At 39.0% G+C, this 20,070-nt stretch overlaps 1 protein-coding gene across 5 annotated transcripts in view; it reads right to left on the bottom strand.

Annotated features, from left to right (window-relative positions):
- LOC122823632 (ankyrin repeat and fibronectin type-III domain-containing protein 1) overlaps positions 1-20,070 on the bottom strand; it is a 182,942-nt gene that overhangs the window by 146,585 nt on the left and 16,287 nt on the right. For 2 of the 5 annotated variants that reach the window (XM_044103451.1, XM_044103452.1), the window contains exons 1-2: positions 15,417-16,042; positions 3,847-4,028 (exon numbers count right to left, since the gene is read on the bottom strand). In XM_044103451.1, coding sequence (XP_043959386.1) covers positions 3,847-4,028; positions 15,417-15,535 — 301 coding nt within the window. In that variant the 5' untranslated portion in view covers positions 15,536-16,042. Of the gene's footprint in view, positions 1-3,846; positions 4,029-6,637; positions 6,972-15,416; positions 16,043-20,070 lie in introns of those variants that run through there. The other 3 variants (XM_044103454.1, XM_044103455.1, XM_044103453.1) reach the window with 3 other exon arrangements.

Raw genomic sequence — 20,070 nt, 5'->3', positions numbered from 1 at the left:
AACAGCTGGCTCAAATTGTTTGCTGTATTTAAAAAGGAAATAAGAATAGATTGCAAGGCAGTCAAATATCAAACTGATCGTAAACGCACTTCTTTGTATGAAAAATAGAAAAATAAATATTTTTTTTCTTCCAGTTGGATCAACTGCAAAACATGTTCAAGTACACACCTGGCTTCCACAGCTGGATTACACTGACACCAGACAAAGCAAAAGAGAGAGAGGCTGGTGAGTTACTCTTACTAATATCAGCTGCAGCTTAAATCCCTGAATGTAGTGCGGCTCGGTTATTAAACCGAGGAGCAGCGACGGAAGGGGAAAAAAAAGAAGTTGTCTTCCTGCTCCTGCAGGGATAAGGAGTGGTGGAAAGAGTGAGGTCGCATCATGGTCGATGACAGTAGTTGCTAGGCAACAAGGAGCCATGTGAGACCGGGGTCTTTAATTTGATATTTGCATCGGAGCAACAGCCGAACAAGAGGAAACAGAAGAGAGACGAAGGTGGTTAGGATGTTCAGAAAATGGCAGAACCTGGGTCCGGATCCGGCGACGGTTCGGTTGGGATCGTTAGAACGCAGCGGAGGGAAGGATTTATTGGATTAGGGCATTGATGGATGGAGCTCAGGCTCCTCTAATAAAGTGGGTTTATTGATAAAATAATCAAGTCATTGTTCCAACTGGAATCCAAGATGGACCAGACAGAAGCAGAGAGATTATTTCTCCTTACATTTTGTTTTTCACCAAGTGTTAAGCACTAAAACTACCAAATTGCTGTGGAATGAATCGAATATTGGCTGTGATATTTTTGAAACATAGAGGGGAAAAAAGCCATCAGAAAAGCTCAGTAAGGTTAATGGAGTTCTGCTTGTCCTGGGCGTGTCGGAACGAAATTAACCTCTAAATAAGGTCGTGTTAACTTTGATTCAAATTTAGGCCAAGAAAATGAGAAGTTAAACATTCTTTGTCTACATGCTGCCCAAAATCCCACCTTATATTGCGCTTGCATGACTAATTCAATTAAATTAAGCCTATTTGGATAAAGCACATTGATTAACATTTTTGTAAAGGCTTCAGAATTACCCAAAGAGTTGTTCCTGTTCAGAAGCCAAGTGTCAATATAAGATACATTTGTGTCACTCTGCTGTATTTTGATACTTTATTATGACTAAGTCTTTTTAGCAAGTAGAGTCACCCCACAGCATGATTCTGCCACTGCCGCTTTTCACAATGCGTTAACAATGTTCCATACTTCCCAAAAGTCTGGACTGGAAGTGATCTGCACCATCTTGGTAGTCAATCCATAGCAGAGCCATACGCTTCGAGAGCAAAGAGAAAATATGGAGACACTCTTGACCAATGAGCGAGAGAAAGATACATGATGAACAAAATGGACAAAAAGAGTCGAGATTTGAGATGAAGAAGGAAAATATGTCAAACAATGTGGACAAACTGCCTCCAATCTCAAACTACGACATAGTTAACCACCTAGTGAACAACATGGCTGATTTGTTTATTGTGATTAATCTGACTGAAGGTTTTAATCCACTGACAGCACTAGAGACGCACCTCTGCTTCCAACACCTGAGCAACAACTTTTGATTCAGATGTGTTGGTACTAAAGCATCATAACCCACTGCATGTAGGTTAATATTGAAAAAGAACAGCGACGCTTCCCACAGCTTTCATGGCGTCTCTCACTCTTTGGTCAGGAATGTGTCTTCTTGAGAAATAACAATGAAAAAATATATTTTCTCTCCAATAATCTGTTTTATTTATGAATCCCCGCTCTACACAATCCTTTCACATTATCTGTAAGTGTTTTCTTAACAAGGATGGATTTTTCTTTTCAAATGAAAGCACTCTCTGTCAGGAGGCTTCAGCTTCAAGATTCTCCATGACATGTTTTCCCTCTCAGGTAAGGGAACGTCGTTTGATTTACAACAAGAAAGAGAGAGAGACAAGAGATCAGAGAGAGCGAGATAGAGGGTATACCACATCTGCTGCCTCTGAGACAACTGGATGCTGCGCGCTCTGTCATGTGAAGCAAATATCAGAATCAGAGCAGCAGACGGCAGAAAGGTGAAAGAAATAGGTCATGTTTGGCATATCTGAACGCTTTAGTTTGGGCTTTTATGTACTTTACAGTTTTGTACCAGCAGCTAAAGGTTAGCACAACACAACGTAGCCTTAAGTTTAAGATGCTATTACTTCATAAGTCAGCGCTGTCCAAAGGTTTTGGCAAAGGGGTGCTAAAATAAATGTTCATTAACAACATTTAGGGCTATTTGTAATTTAGAAGCACAATAAAAAGATAGATTTTAGTCCTACTGCTCATGGCATCGAGTCGCTCAAAAAAAAATTGAATCGCTTGTGAACGACACAAAACTCACTGCGGGTCTGACTTAGCTTCCTCCGATTATATAAGTATTCCTGCCGTTATTTCCTTTCCACCGTATCGTAAATTTTTATTTTAAGTGACCCTGTTTTAAGCCACTTATCCATTTTGTTTAAGCACATTCCTTTGGTAAGCTAGCTGTAGGGCAGCACTTTCAGCCCAAGTCATGGCAAATAAATGGTTGTCCACATAGCATTAGTCCATGGACCTCCAGTGGTGCTGGGACCTCCAGTGGTGCGGGGACCTCCAGTGGTGCGGGGACCTCCAGTGGTGGGGGAACCTCCAGTGGTGCTGGGACCTCCAGTGGTGCAGGGACCTCCAGTGGTGCGGGGACCTCCAGTGGTGCGGGGACCTCCAGTGGTGCGGGGAACCTCCAGTGGTGCTGGGACCTCCAGTGGTGCTGGGACCTCCAGTGGTGCGGGGACCTCCAGTGGTGCGGGGACCTCCAGTGGTGCGGGGACCTCCAGTGGTGGGGGAACCTCCAGTGGTGCTGGGACCTCCAGTGGTGCGGGGACCTCCAGTGGTGCGGGGACCTCCAGTGGTGCGGGGACCTCCAGTGGTGCGGGGACCTCCAGTGGTGCGGGGACCTCCAGTGGTGCGGGGACCTCCAGTGTTGCGGGGACCTCCAGTGGTGTGAGGACCACAGTGAGAAAGACTGAAATAACCAACGCTGATGACACCACTTGAAAAAAGTCCTGAAGGTGTGAACATCATTCCTCACAATCAGAGGAGGAAAAAGCACAACAAAAGAAGCTGACTGGTGCCTCTAAGTGAGTCTTTGTCAAACTGTGGTCCGCGGTACTGCCCCCTACTGGTACGCGAAGTACTGCTTGTAAACAACCGTTTATTTGCCGTTACGTGAACTCACAGTGTGATGGTACAGTTAGCTTACCCAAAGATTGTGTTTAGCATTAATAATGGATGTATGGCTTCAGATCGAATCACTAAAAAGAAAAGCTAAAGATATCTGTGGAACGTTTTTGAGGATGAGTTGCAGAACTTTTATTTTTGAACACTATTACAATACATAGCATGTTCACATGCAGTGCACCACATTGACTAACTGCATCTTAACAGCTAAAATAAAATGTTTGTTTTTGCCAAAGCAACTCAAGTCTATTCTAAATTACAAATAGTCTTAAAATATTATTAGTCCACACAACACTTGTAGTAAATAACATTTTTGATCTCCATGTGTTTTCTATCATTGGAAAGTTTAGAATTCATACTGTAAATAACTCAAAGTGCCCTGAGTCGATGTGTTCATGAGTTCATTGTGGCCAGTCACACTTATAAAACATCGCCATTCAGAGGACCAAAGACAATGAGCTAAGAGACTAATATTCTTTATTCAGGTTGTATATATTAAGATGTTGTTTTATTGCAGCGGTGAGTGTTTGTTAAATCAGGTAAGTGGTCCTCGGTGTGAAAAAGTTTGAGAAACTGCTGCTGTTTACCTGCAGGGGGCAGAGTGCAGGCCTTTGATTGGCTGGTGGCAGGTGGAGGGTTTTTCCTGCGGGGTGGACTCCCACCAATCAAGTCCGAGTGGTGGACCCTGGATACGGTTGGAGACTGGGGGATGCTGGGAAGAGTACGCGACTTCGCCAGTAGGGGTCGCTGCAGCTTCCTTTCCAGAGACCTTCAGAAATAAAACATGGAGATTGCATCTGATGCAACTTATTGATGCTTTTGACAAGAATACAATTATTGTAATGGAGAGAGCTGCAAATTAAAACTGAATATGATACCATGTCAAATATGCAAATAGGCTTGTACTAATAAACAATAACTCAGTTAATTGCATGATAAATTAAAACTCGATCATTTCCATTTGCATGATTTATCGTTTTCTCTTTCCTCTCTTTCTACCAAAAACTGCACGATAAAAGACTTCAATCTGGCACTTTGGTTTCACCTAATATTGTTTACAGAGACTCCATAATTACTTTTATTTGTTGTTTTGTTAATTTATTTTAGATATTTAAAATGTCTTCCAGCTCCAGCATTAAATGATCATTAAAATTTAAAGTTTATTGATCTTTGAGAAAGTATTCTGCATCATTATTACATTATATTACTTGAAAATGGTGACAAAACTTCAATATAATATAATTATTTATCAAAATAACTTCTGGACATTTTATCGTCAAGAAAAAATTATCGCTACATATATACAAGTATACAGCAATGCATACGGACTCCTATTAATGACAAAGACCATCTTCAGGGATCAATCAGTTCCAGTTCTGCTTAATCAGACCCAGGTTCTTCCAGATGACTAATTGATTCATCATAGCAACCGACATCATCACATCAGAAATCGATAGAAACAATCAAGCGAACAGATTGGCAAAGTGCTAAAACACACACAGGATGCTATTTATTCATTTATTTAGTTGGATTTTGCACACAAATGTATGGGTTTTAATTTATTTCCCTTCACTGTAACTGAAAACCTAAAGCTGGAAAGCAATATAAGGAAAATATACTGACACCACAAAACATTTCAAGAAACAAGTTACATAAGAAGAGAAAGAGAAAGAAAGAAGTGGGAAACAAGAATATGAAATTCAACAATGTGGAGGAACACTGGTGATAAATATTCATACACTAGGTTTTACAAATTAATCTGTATCTTAGAGGAAAGATAAAAATATTCAACATGATTAGCTACTCTGCCAACCGATTCAGTGTTGAAGAATTATTTAAAAGAAAATTGTTTCCAAAATCTGCAGAAGACAATTTTTTTCTGTGTACATTTCACTTGGAGCTGCAGAGATCCTGGTTTTAAAAAAGGCATTTAAACACCAAAGTGATTCAACCACTTTGGCTTTCCTTTATTTCAATGGCCTTTTGTGTGATAGTCCAAAAACAAGTCAAATTTCACTCCAAAAAATCTGAACAGTGCGGTGTGCATTTGTATTCAGCTCCTCACGAACCCTGTTTGGTGTGTAGGACAGAAGGTTCCCACACTTCGACTCTGGAAACAGAACTTCTGACTTTCTTCCAGAGATTGTTCTTCCAGTCTCTCTTCTCTGAATGCCAGATTTGTTGACACTTTTACATGGAGAAAACACATCAGTATTCCCTAAAAACAAGCTTATTGCTGCTGTATGCAAACTGGCATGACGCAAAGTGTTTCCATCACAATTTTGCGAAATACACAAATTTAAATGTGGCCAAAAAACTACCTCATTCTTAAAGGTGACTTATTACGCTTCCTTAAACAGGTTAGATATAGAAATAATCTGTTACATGTTTTTGTCCAAAATTTTAAATCTGCTCTAATGAGCCGCTTTAGGGCATTCTGTCCCTTTTCATCCAAATAAGCGGCTGCTGGCCACGCCCCCCAACTCACCTTTAACACTCACACATAAAAATGGCAGCAAACAGATGAGCAATTATACAACCGTACAACTTTGACAAGCAAAAGTGGAGCCTCCTGCACAACCAACAAGACTATAGTAAACAGTTCATAAAACCATTATAAAGGACATACAGAGGTAAATCCAGCTGACCAAAAAGTGTTGGAGCTTTACTGGGGTTGCTAGGTAACGGCGCAATGCGACTCATCAGGACGTTTTTCAAACAGCTCATTTTCCAGACACCAAAAAAAAAACAATCTACTGGAAAAAACGCCCACCTGGATTTTATTTTTAAGAACTTATAATAATGAAGTACAAAATCGTAACGCCGGTTTTTAAGTCCAGTTTTTATTTTTTATAAAAAGATATTGTTTCATAGTTTCCCCATTAATTTATTTAAAATTTTTTCAGAAAAGTGGGCAGCGAGGGAAGCGATTCTTTTCCCTCCTCTCTTCCTCTGTGTGTGTTCTGCAGTTTATATTGCAGGCTCAAGTTTATCTAACTCTGGGGATCAATTAGATAAACCGAGAGCAGATCCTAGATCAGCACATCCGCGGGTCTCAGAAGCAACGCACCGACATCAGCGATTAAACTCCAACCTGGTGGGAAACGCAGGTTGGAGATATTTAAACCCACTGAAGGTGAATCAGCTTTCTGTACACAAGTAGGCAGGAAACACTTTGATAACAGCAGAAGCTGACAAGTTTCTCACTTCTTGGCGATCCGTACCGACGCGTGCGAGGAAGAAAAAAGTATTTGCCTGAAGTGCACTCACTCTCTCTCTCTCTCTCTCTCTCTCTCTCACACACACACACACACACACACACACTCCTTGAAGCTGCCTGGAGGTGAAGCAACTAAGAGTCTGCTTGTAAACACTTACATCCAGCCGCACTCTCTTCATTTGCACAAACACAGTTGTCGGCCTCCCACCGGCACAGCATGATGATAACGCACACAGGGTTGAACAGTCGGCCCAGGCCGCTCTGACAATTTGGGTTTCACTCATCCAACGGACCTGTTGCTAAGCGACACTGACTACAAGAAAGGGGGTGAAAAGAAGAGGAGAGAGCCGAGATGAGGAGTGAAGAGCCTTGTTTTTTGTTTTCCTTCGCCTCCAAGCAGCAATCTCCACCATCACGTTGGAAGAATCAACAGTTTTATGTTCACCGATGTTCTGGAGAACAGCCACGTCTCTTGTTTGTGTGTCACATAAACTGGAAATATGCAGAGAATAAACGAGATTCACTATGAATGACAGACATGAGCAAAACTAGTCAAAATGTGTGAAAAGAACACTGCAGGATTTGTAATTTTTTAACAGAAAGTCTTAGAAAAACATGTCATACAATCTAGCTCGTCAATTTGGCGTGGAAGAAAACTCTAGAAAATCTTCTGTTCTCCGTCTCGGACTCGCCGGCGCCCCCCAGGGGAAATGTGCCATTCTCCCACATCCACAGGCCCACGCTCCAGATCCAGACAAGCGCAGCAGTTTGTATTAGTGACCCATTTTAAGGCTAAAAGTAGAACACAAAACCCTCTGGCTTCGACGTCCAGCCATTCGTCAACCCAGACACTTTGTGAGAAAATAAAAAAATTAAAACGGACCATAACTCAGAGACGGACAGAAATGATTTTGAATGCAGAACGCTGCTGAATGATGAATCGCTTTAGCAGTTTGTATGCAGTGTGATTCACAAACACCTTTTGGCTTTAATTTTCAGTACGATTCACATCACTTCAGGTTAGCTTTATTGAGAAATAGTTGTTTTTTATTATTATTTTGAAATGTTTACTTCCTGTTGAACTGGAAAAAGAACAGAGTGCATAAAGAAGCACAGAGTAACTAATTCAGTTTTTAAACATTTTGGCGTATTTTAATAGTGAGAAAGAAAAGAAAATCCTATTTTTGTATTTGCATTGATTTTTCAGTAAAATTCGCAGCTTTGAATCCATATTTTACTTTTCCAAGTGTGACACAAATACTGGATCTGTTGCCATATCACCTGGTAAAGATGTGTAAAAACCATAAAGTTAATTTTTAATCCAGAAATCAGTGAAACTGAGGCACTTTCAGGATTATTTCCACTGGGGGTTGGCATTTATCACACCTGCTACTGTGGAGAATTTTGATTTATCTTCATCATGATAAACTTCAGTTATTGGTGGTTAATAAAAAACAAAACAAAAACAAATAGATGATTATTCAAATTACAGATTCATGTGTAGATGCATTTAAAACAATAACGTGCAGCTGGAATCTGATGATTTTATGGTCTAATCAGCGACTGGCTGGTTGGAAACTGAAAAGCCGATCTTGTTCAACAGGAACGCTCCTGAGCTGCTACTGAATGAATGAGACTCGCTCGGCTGTTTCCAGCGTCTGGGCGGGGCTAAAAACTAAACACAAAAGGTGAAAAAAAGAAACTGCGGCTTTTTCAAAGAGATTTCAGTCAATAAGAGAAGACTGAATTAAACATCAGGGGGTTTAGTAGATTAGGAAATGTTTGCAGTGTTAAAGGAGCAAAATTAATAAAAGATTAATTAATCTAAATCGCAACAAAACTAAAGAGTTTTTATTTCTTAATCAAATTAGACAATTATTTTTAAATGATCTTGTAGAAAAACACAATGTGCCTCTAAGTCTTTTCAGATATTTTTTTTGTATGAATGGCCACAGAATATTTCCACCAAACAAATAAATAAATAGAAATCTCTTATTTGCACATAAAAAGCCGACTTGCTATATTTTCTGGTGTTAAAAAGTTCTTATACTTGATATCACAATGAGAATTTTCCATGATTAGTAATAATAATAATACATTCACAAATTTAGACTATGATATTTGCTGACTGTGTAAATTTAGAAATTTGCCTGAAGTAAAACAGATTTTCCTTCAGGCAGACATAAAGGCAGACATTTGTGACGTAAAATGTATTTTGGATCCGGATGGAGGTGTGCATGGAGAATCTACACCCAGAAAACTTAATCCAAGACCAGAAAAGATTTTATCCAATTCCCAACTTTATAATGCCACAGAAAACTTTAATTCTAATATTGTAAATTAATTCCTTTAATCAAGGAAAATTATATGTTTTGGGATGGAAATTGATGCCTTTTGGACAGAGATCATCCATGTTTCACTTGTAAATGTTATAACTAAAGTAGAAATAATGTTTGGCTTCAGTGAAGCAGAAAAACAGCTCTGGAACTTCAGACTGGTTTAGATTATTTTGCTTCATTATATTAGAAATATTTTACTGTTAGGCAAAATATATTGTAATTTAAGATGAATAAAGAACAATCAAAATTTGATAAAAGTGTTAATTGTTGAGGCATGTTAATTATACTTTTTTTAATAAAGCATGTAAAAAAAGGGCAGGAAATTTTTTGTATTTCTTGTCGATTTAAATATGTTAAATATGTTCCAGCAGGTTTGTGCCCAGCGGAGTTGAAGGGGAGATAAAAGCAGATTTACTTTGGTATCTGGATGAGAAAATCTGGCAGCAATACGTTAAGAGCCGATTAATCTTTATCCTTCAGTCATTCAGCAGAAGCCGGAGTCAATAAAGCAAATAAATTGAGCGAAGCTGCATTGATCCGCTTTAAGTGTGTGGACTCTCTCTCCGGCTCTCAGGCTGGACATTTACTGGTTCATCACAGACGGGTTCTCAATCACTTCGCTCTACCGAAGGCTGTTCATCTCACTCACGAAGCAGCAGGAATTAAGGCTCCGGCTGCAGGAAACTGCAAAAGTCTGTAATGTTTCTTTCATAGGAAGGAAACCGGCATCCATAAAACATAAACTTAGTTTGAAAATAGAATCACTTTAAAGCCCCATTTCATGTGAAAGTGAAACTTAATTACTAAATTTTTTCAGACAATGAGACCTGGAGTCCCCGAATGATTCGAGTTTCTTGATTATTAAAACTCCCCGGGGAAATTTATCTGCCTTGAAGCTTCATTAAATTATGTTTTATTATTTAGCGCATTGTGTTCCGGCTGGGTTGTTATTTATGTTGCGCAACTCTCTCACTTCCACCTATGAGTTGTTGTAAAGTGAAAGCAGCATAATGTCAAATTTTTAAATTCGATGATAATGTCCGGGGGTTTTTCGGGGGACCCAATGAGGATCCATAAATTAACTGAAGACTGCTACAGGTGTATTTATACAGGTGAGCAGACAGAATGAACACGGCGGGCGGCTGTTAGTTAGTGTAACTGTAGCTTTATGGACGAATCCGGAAAATAAATTTACCATCATCCAGGTCACAACAAATGGGTGGTGGAGCGCGTCGTGGTGGTGCATAGCTGTCATTTGTGTTTTTATGTGTGATGAAGGAGCCAAATCCCGTCGCTAACATGGACAGAAAAGCTACAAACATTTTGGCAAAGTGAAGGTTCATCTATTAAATTGACTGAAGATGAATACATTAACTAAAAACTGGTTTTTAGACATTTTTTAAGTGTCTTTGAGAGCCTGCTCCTTTATTATTAAATTGAATATCATTTCATATTTTTGTTTCGTTTTGTCCAGGTTAACTTACAAATGGAGCTACGGGGCGTGCCGTGGTGGCGTAGAGGATAAGAGCGACCCGGACCCGATGACATTTACCGCATGTCTTCCCCCTTTCCTGTCAGCCTACTGTCACATAAGGGACAGTAGAGCCACAAAAGACCCCCAGGAGGGGTACAAAAAAAACTAAAAAAATGGAGCCACTATTGTTTTTTATTTTTATTCGATTACTTGATTAATCGTAAGAATACTCGGCAAAATACTTGATAACTAAAATAATTGTTTACAACAGCTGTAGGTTGCAGTCTTTCGGCCGAACACCAACCTTTACAAATCCTGACCAACTGATTCCGATTTTGGATGATACCAATTTTTCTTGTTTGAAATGTCGCTAAGAATAGGAAGGAAGTCGCTGAGTCGGGGTGACTGACATGACCTGGTGGACCGGCCTGTCAGCTTCGTGTGTAAGTATCGGCACCGGTACGTTGGTGCACTCCTAAATAAGACAAAACAAAAAGAAGTTTGAAGTTTCTCAAAGGTGCAGCTAAAACCTAAAATGTACAAATCCAGTGTTTAAATAAGATGGTTACAGGGATATCGTCAACATTAGAATATGGCAGGAGGGCACAGTGTGCACGGCATTGACAAAACACTGAAAACAGGTGATTAATGAGGCCATGAGCCCAATTTCCTTTTGCTCACTGTGACTCTATTTGAGTGAAAACCCTCCCTGCTACAGCTGATATTCTGTCCTGATTCACACACGTCTGTGTGTGTGTTAGCGGTGTAATGAGGTCAGGTCACAATATTAAAACTTTTCAGTACAATCTGTCACAAAGCAATATTAGCTGCTGCCAGCATGTGACTCTGTCTGCTGAGGTAAAGTTACCGTTTTGAAGACCGTATATGAAGGAGGCCGGATATCTACGTTCAGGACACTTATTTTGAAGAAAAAAAGGAAGTACCCGGCTGCACTCGAAATAACTGGTCTGTACATAGCTAAATAACTTCTATTTTACTGTCATTCCTGCACTTTATATTTAATATTTATATTTATATTTTATTGTGTATTTTATTTATTCTGAGTAACCTCATTGAAACCTCAAAACATTGTCCTGAGCCGTATGCAACGAAATTTCGTTATGTATACACCCCTGTGCATGCAAAATGAAAATAAAGTCTGTCTAAGTCTAAGTCTAAGTACTGTTGGAATAATTCCCCAAGTGGGAACATGCTGTTGACCGCTAATAGCATGTTCCCACCTGGTTTCATTCGTCTAAAAACAAGAGGCAGTGTTAATGTGTTAGTGCGGCTTTGAGGGAGCTGGCTTAATAAAGGGCGACAGAGAGAAAATGATAAGTGATGGTTCAGTAGAAATGGAAAATTTCTGAGAGAGAACACATAAAAAGATGGAGAGGCGTAGGAAGGGGTGACTTGAGAGAAAGAGACGCTGAGTGGGAGACAAACTGTGGGGATGTGAGGGATTCATTAAGGCAGGACATCTTGAGTTGTTTTCCACCCACATTAACACTTTGTCTGTAAGTAAAGAATATAATGTTTGGAAAATATAAAGCAGTGCCATCAGTTTTCCCCCCCAAAACATTCTGAGTTGGACTCCAGAATCATGAAGAGATAATGACATTTGTATTAAAGCTTTGAGATTTGAAGAACAAACTCTCTGATCTACAAGAAAGATCAGAAAGATTCATCACCATATGGGCATTTGTTGATGTTAATCAATTGTCTTACGCCCTTCCATGAGAAAGACAAACTTAACCTAAGTTTATAGAACAAGTAGATTGCAAATATTTTTCTCATTCCATGCAAACCGACCTGATCAAATGTAAAATATGACCAACACCTTTGTATAGTCATTGATTAAATCGCTGCTAACCACACTGTAGTCTGCCAAAAGTTAAAAAAATAAATAAAAATAAAAAAATCCCTTCAGCAGAGCCAGCTTAAAGTAGGCCAAATGCAACTAGCTAAAATGCTATCAGCACTAACCTTAAAGAACTAATCAGAAGCTGTTCCAATAACGTTAAAGCACTACATCAGCAGAAGCTAATGCTAAAGTGCTAAATTCAGCCACATTTATACCAACCCTGTATCCAAGGAAAATTAGCGTTTATCCAGAAAAGTTAACATTGAGGGAAACTAATTGTGTTAAACATTTTCAAAACTAGCAAAACAAAAACTTAGCTCAACTGTTAGCGCATTTGCATCGAATGCGACACAGTACAATCCTTCTGGGAGCATCTTTATCAGGGTTCACGGAGTTTATTTAACAGATATAAGATGTTAAATGTGTGAAGTTATAAATGTATTCAGGTTTTTGAAAACATTTAAACATTTAATTTATTAACCAAGAGTTTTGTGTTGTATATACACAACATGATCCACTAGGTTTTACATTCATTTTGGGATATTTTTGTTTATTAGTTCTTTATAACTTTGTAAGTATGTAATGGGATCACAATTTATACTTTATGGTATATTTTTTATGCTGATTGTAATACATACATATTAAGAAAATAAATCTTTTTTTTTTTTTTTTTAATTAGCGCATTTGCAGATGAGGCGAACCCCTGGCTAACAGCAACACATTGTAAAATGACTCCACCGCAGTAATTCGTCTCTTTGTTGTATCATAAAACATAACATTTATTCTGTTCAAACAACTAAATTCTACATGTGACCATACAGCAAGTCCAAGAAGAATTAACAGAGAATGTAAAATATGCACCACCAGATTTTCCTCTTTAATAATTCATGGAGCTAATTAAAGAGCTGTTTTACAAAACTAAAAGTCTCGGGAAAAGGGGTGAAACTGAGATGAAGTGGAAACTCGAACTGGCGTGATGAGATCATTTTTATGCTGCTACGAGAACTCTGACAAAATATAATTGAACGGTTTTAATCAACTGTGTCTGCTGGGATGGCTCAGTGTTTAAAGGTGATACTTACAAGTAAAGCGCAACAGTTACTGGAAAAATATTTCTAAAAATTCAGTTGTAGTTGAATTTTACACCGAAAATGTCAAAAAAAAAAAGTAATATTTCATTTGATTACATTTATTCAAGTGGTAATTATTACCACTCAAAATGCTGCCATCCATAAATATCCACCGAGAAATTTTAATACTTTATCATTTGGAATAAATAAAGTATTTTTTAACTGAATTCAATTGATCTTTGCAAAATGTACAGTGAGAAGAAAGGGAAGAGAGATTAAAGTAATGAAACAAAAAAATGGCACCTTGGGTGTTTCCATAGCAACCATCACAAACGTAAACATCCACTTTAACTGCAACTCTGCACCTCGTGCATACTTTCAGGTAAAGTAGAGGATGTGTGATGCTGTGTGATTCTCCACCAAGAGCGCCGTGAAACCTCTCAGTAATTTCACAAACTCTTTAAAAAACAAAACAAAAAAACAGAAAATTTAAACTAACCATCTGGTGACAATCTGAAAAATGGGTCATCAATTGGTCCAGAAATATGACAAAATCGATCCATAAATGGTTCGACGGCAGCCTGCTGCAGACCCAAATCCTCTAGTGAACCTGCAAGGTGGACGATTAAAGAAGGGCTGCAAATAACAACCACTTTACTTATCAATTAACCCATCTGTTCTGACGATTAATCGATCAATCGTATAAACAAATGACAAATTCTGCACATTTTTTTATTGAACTTTTTGTCTACATTATTATAAATTTACACAAACATGCAAATAAAATATGTAAATAATTTTTTAAATAAAAAACTAAACATCTTATTGACTAAAATGGATCAACAGCGTTCCTGTAGTCACCGCTTGATCATCTGTAGCAGCTGCAGCTAAAACATCAACATGTGTTGACTTAACGCCAGGGCTGATCTGATCTGGTGATTATTTTTGGATCAGCTGATTAATGACAAAGCAAAATATGATTGCAGGAGAATTTTTTTAACATGTGGAGCTAAAACTATATTTACAAAGGGATTTATTTCATCTTAAATGGAAAATGCATATATCTTTGTGCAGATTTGGCTTAATTACTCCTCTGAGCAAATTGTTCCTTCAGCAATGAGTCCATTTTTGATTCTATATACTCAAATTAACAATTGATTGATAAATTTATTGACGATTATGATGATTATGACAATGAATCTGATTAATCATTTCAGCCCTACAATAAAAGAACCCAAATTTTAGATTATGGACATATTTAAAAATGTAAAAAGTTGATTTTTTGTAAGGATTTGTCTTAATTCCTGATGTAAGTACACTGTTCCTTCAGCAATTAGTCAGTTTTTGAGTCTGTATGCCCCAGTTAATGATTAATCAATTAATAAATTAAATAACAAAACTTATGATGAATCTGATTAATCATTTCAGCCCGATAATAAATTTCAGATTATGCTCTGAGTATATTGTTCTCTCAGCAATTAGTCCAATCTTTTGATTCTGTGTACTCAAGTTCATGATTACCTGATTAATAAATCAGCTGATGATTAATCATTTTTCAGCTCTATAATTGATCAACTCAAATCTCAGAGTTTGCTACTGAAATTATTTTTGTGCTCTCAGTTTGCCAATCTGTTTGTATCTAGTGGTGTGTTCTAAATTAAATCCAATAAAGAAGATTTCATTCTTAATTTTGGATTTTTTGATCTAAAAGATGAAGTATTTCTAATTTGCAGTCAGTTTGCTGTAAGTCCACTTCCCTGCCGCTGAATGATAAACAGCAACACATCCTGAGTGCTAGTAGGAAGCCGACAGTGTGAACGTGTGAAGCAGATGTGAGCCGAGACGAGCTGCTGGCTGCTTCCACCTCTCCCTCCACAGAACCAGCATGTTGACTCCACGCTTTTCTCTTTCTATCTATAGAAAGACGCTCCGTGTTGAAACTGAGTCAGTGGGAAGAAGCTATAGTGGGCTCCAGCAGCATGCCTGGCAGCACACATCCACACTTATGTAACACAACGTACACAAACAGGGAGCCAAGCAAACACCTGTGATCCTGACAGCGCAGCAGGTGCTCTTGGTGTTAAACGCAGAGAAGTGACGGCTTTCCATAGGGTGCCATTTAGGCTGGCATGCCTTTGCACACACACACACACGCACTCTCTCTCTCTCACACACACACATGTGGGTTACCTGGCCTCTGCCACTGTGCAGCAGTAGCTGCCACTGCGCCGCGAGCTTCTCCCCACCCGCAGCTCTTCTCGAGACTTGCGGCGGTTAAAGTAGTCGGTGAGTTTCCCGAAACTTGCCATTTCTCTTTTTTCCTTTCCTCCTTTCCTTCCTTCCTTCTTCCTCCGCCTCTCAGGCTCCTTTATCACCCCCCCCCACTCTTGAATAAACCTGGAAAAGTCTGGATTCAGCCCCCTGCGAGAGTTCCTCCAGACTTGGAAGTGTCCGTTCCGGTTGGATGCTTGGCGCGGTTCAGCGGCGGGTCCTGGGCATCACCTCCATCTTTTCCCAAAACCTCTCAGAAATTCTGCGCCTGGTTTTTGCTTTTGTTTTTCTTTTTGCTTCCTCGATGGCTTGCCACTTTGCGCAGAGCGTGTACACTGACTGACTCTCTGGAAATAGTAACGTTTGTAACTGCCTACCCATCGACACAGCAGGAGCGCTGCCCCCTCCTCCCCTCCGCTGGAGAGCAGACAAAAAGGAGGAGAGAGAAAGAAAATGAAAGAGGGAGGGCAGCTGAGCAGCGATCTCCTTTCAGGCTCGTGGGAGAAAATGATGCTCGTACTGAAGCCCCCGTCTCTATCTCTCTCTCTCCTTTTTTTATTGCATTTTATCTTCCATGCAGGAGTTTCTTCTAAAAACACATCTCCCAATCAAAGCTGAAGAGCGGAGAACATCCTCCATCTCTCTGCTCTCTCAATCTGGGGACACCTGCGCCACAATCCCGGCTTCGCCTTTTAGTCCCACTGACTGCAACTCTATTTAACTGGGAGGAAAACAGAAGCAGAGGAAACAGAGAAAGAAGAATGGAAACCTCCAGTTATCAACAACTTTCTCATTTTTTAGTTTCAGAACAGCAAAATCATTTAAAATTTTGTTTTTGTTTGAACTGAATTGAAAAATAATCTGGTTATTTTTGCTGCTCTGGGCAACAGGAAGAAATCTGAAAAGGGCTGCACTGATTGGTGGTGATTTTCTTAATTTTTGGTGATCGGTCATTGCTTACATGTAAAGACAGTTACAAAGTCGGCCTTCTCTCACCTGAGGAACATTTCCAGGATTAGAGGACTAATGTCTCAGCAAGGTCTAGAGAAACTCCTCCATTTGTTTATCTTTAATTGCATTTATTGCTGCAGCAGCATCTTCACAGGGCAGCTTTAAAAAGAAATCAGATCCAGAACGCTGCTGCTGCTGTTCTGACTAAAACCAGGAACACAGAGAACATCATCCATTCCTACAGTCCAGAGAGAACAGACTTTAAAATACTGATGTTAGTTTAGAAATCACTGAACGACTTAAAGATCTGCTGCTGCTGGATCAACCTTCCAGACCCCTCAGCTCTTCTGGTTCTGGTTCTGGTTCTGCTCTGCATCACAACCAGAACCAAGCAGCATTCAGTTTCTGTGCACCACAAATCTGGAACAAACTTCCATAAAACTGCAAAACAGCCAAAACACTGAGTTTATTTAAATCCAGACTAAAACTCCCCTTGGTTAGAGTTGGTTTTGAAACATAATCAATGAAGCAATAATCAATGATCTGATGTGTAACGATCTTAAAATGAAACGCTTCAGTTGTTGACTGTGTTTCTGTGACTTTCTGTTTTTATGACGTAAAGCACTTTGAACTGTATTGCTGCTGAAAGATGCTAAACAAATATAATTTGACTGATTGATTGATTGTTTGATTCATTGATTGATTGAAGTCTTATGTTAAAATCAGGCTACTAGAGAATCAAATAACTCAAGACATCACAATATTTTTGAATATCTTTGATTTCAGTTCCTGAAACATGCTTCCAAACAGAATAACAATTTGACAAAGATTTTCCTTCAATAAAATCTTTCAACCACTGATATTTATGTTTTAGTGCATTTCTTTGCACAGGCTCTTCGTTTTGATTGATTTAGGTCATAAAAAGTCTCATTTGCTTGGCAACCTTTAAAAATCGGAATCGACAGGAGATTGGTAATCCGTGATCGGCCAGAAATCGGTGCAACCCTAATCTCAAAGACACAATATATTTTTAAATATCTTTGATTTCGACCATTGATAAATATGTTGTAGTGCATTTCTCTGCGCTTTCATTGGTTCGGCCCATAAAAAGTCTCGTCTGCTTTGCAAACTCTAAAAACAGTCACATTTTCAAACTTCCTGCTTCCGTCCTCAGACTTGCTGGACGCTCTTTGACTTTCTGCGGCTCTCCTGAAGCCGTTCGTATCGACTACCGAGCCCGAGACCCGGTCCAGACCCGCTGCTGACATGCGTCCCGCCTGATTCGGTCACAAGTTGACAGCTTCACGTAGGAGTGTGTCGCACCCGGCAGTGAAATCTGTCCTGAATGGCTGCAGCTCTGATGCCAACAGACTGGGAGCCACGTCCAACAGTCAGCTGGTGGCGGAGCAGCAAACAGGATGACAGCAGCTCTTCTCATGTTCCCCTCAACGTCACCAACAAATGCATCCACTCACCCAAACCACGTCAGTTTTAACTCACTCCTGATTCACCTGGGTCACATTTACAGCAACTGCAAATAAATCCACAGCACGGTTCCGCAGACAAACTTCAAATTCTTACCTTATTGGATTTTCTGTCATCCAATTTGACCGAGACAAGTCCAAAACAATCAGACCGAGGTTTGATTAGATGAAAAAGAATTCAGTGGCATGTATCGCATCGTTTATCATTTATCGCAATAAGAATTTCGATTCATCATTGTCCCAATAAATTTTAATCAATGACAAATAAATAAAAAACCAGTTTAATGCTAATCTGAATGTTCTTAAAGGGCAAGTTGTGCCAAAATATACTGACTAAACTGCTAAAATATTAATAAAATCACATTTGCATTATTTGTGCTAATACATGATGTTAAATGTGACTTTTTATTAATCGCCGTATCGATCACGGACTATAACTTGACATCAACTAAGGCTGAGGCAGCAGTCAGTTAAACCCAAAGTTTTTGGTCAATTTTGAGAGAAATTTGCAGCAAAATCAGAAAAAAATGTGGAGATCTGTTGATTTTGTGTGAATTTGTGAAAACCTGAAGGGACTTATGTAATTTGGAGTCTAAAGGGCCACATAAAGAGCTACGGAGGGCCAGATCTGGCCCCTGGGCCTCGAGTTTGACACATGCGGTTCAATGGGTTTTATCAGTACATTCTGACACACCGGCCCTTTAAGAACCTTTGTTGATATGGCCCAAGATGAAAATGAGTTCGACAGTCCTGATCTGCAGCAGTCAGTCAATCATTTTAATCAGTCCTGGTGTTTTGATACTAAAGCTGCAGAAACTTTACACCTTTTCTTCCCATTTCCTCCTGTGTACCTGCAGTAAATAAGATACAACGAAAGCCTTGGTGAATCCCCCAAGAGGAGGAAATTAGCAGCTTAATCGCTGCAGATTATGCGGGCTACCACCAGAGAACAGGAAGCTTCAGTGGGAAAACCGCAACACTTTCTTTTCATCCTCAGTTACTCTTACCTTCTCATTTCTGAAGGTAACTTTTTAATTATGTACCCATAAAATCCTTTAATCAGTCTGACTTTAAAGAAGGTAATAATTAAATGTTTTTATCGCTTTAAGATCAGGAGTTGGGGTCTTAAATTTTCTGGATTGCAGTATTTTTACAGACATCATCCATGTTGTTTTAGAGTCAGGAAGGAAAAACTGGCTGCAGGTCCCTGAAGATGAATGTATCTTAATCCTGCTTACCTCGGTTGTTGTGTTTATTCTGGAAACGGTGTGAGCTTTGCTGGAGCCGTTTTTAAACATTGTAAAAGCTGAGTCTATGGTATTTTCACAGCATGCATTTTCATGGTTGAGGTTTAAAAAAAATGTTGCTGAGCTGGGTGGAAGTCGTGATGCTGCTGCAAGTGCAGATTCACCGTCACGGATCAGTGGCTCACTAAAGCCCACTGAGCCATAATTTATGTTTTTAGCTTCACCTTTTCCTGTTTCTTACTATGACAAGTTGAAATAAAACACAAATTTTAATGCAAATGATAATATCAGTCTTTTTCTCGCAACTGGGATTCAACTGAAAGAAAAAGTAAAAAAACAAAACAATAAAAAAGTAGAAATACTTTAAGCACCTTTTGTTATCCTTTTATTAATCCAAAAAATAATCAGCAGATTAGACTGCAGTATATTTTTAGCTGCATCTTTTGCTACAAATGAACAAGAGTACACAACAGTGGTGTCCAAACTGTGGTCCGCGGGCCATTTGTGGCCCTTGGACTGTTTTTTTGTGGCCGCCAGCTGCAGTTCAAGAATGAGGCAAATTTGTTTCAGCTGAATTTGTTACGTACAAAACAAGATTTTATAATAATTAGAACTACGTATTTCCAGACTTTTTCTGAAAAATCGACTGTGCTGCACTCAAATCATCTTTTGTTTTATTGAACTTGGATAAATACAGCAAAGATTTTGACAATCGAGTCCAAAATAATTTGAAAAAGTATTGTGTAGAAAAGACTCAAGTTGTTAAATGAAAAATACGTACAATGTGACAATTGTTTTATCCGATTAATCGATTAATCGTCAGAATAATCGGTTAGAATTACATACTCAGAAGTTCTGAGTTTCTCTTTTTTTTGTTCATCTCGGTTATTT

The sequence above is a fragment of the Gambusia affinis genome, linkage group LG20 (genome assembly GCF_019740435.1).
Source record: "Gambusia affinis linkage group LG20, SWU_Gaff_1.0, whole genome shotgun sequence".
NCBI classification, from domain to species: Eukaryota; Metazoa; Chordata; class Actinopteri; order Cyprinodontiformes; family Poeciliidae; genus Gambusia; species Gambusia affinis.
This window is presented reverse-complemented; position numbering and strand designations above follow the sequence as displayed.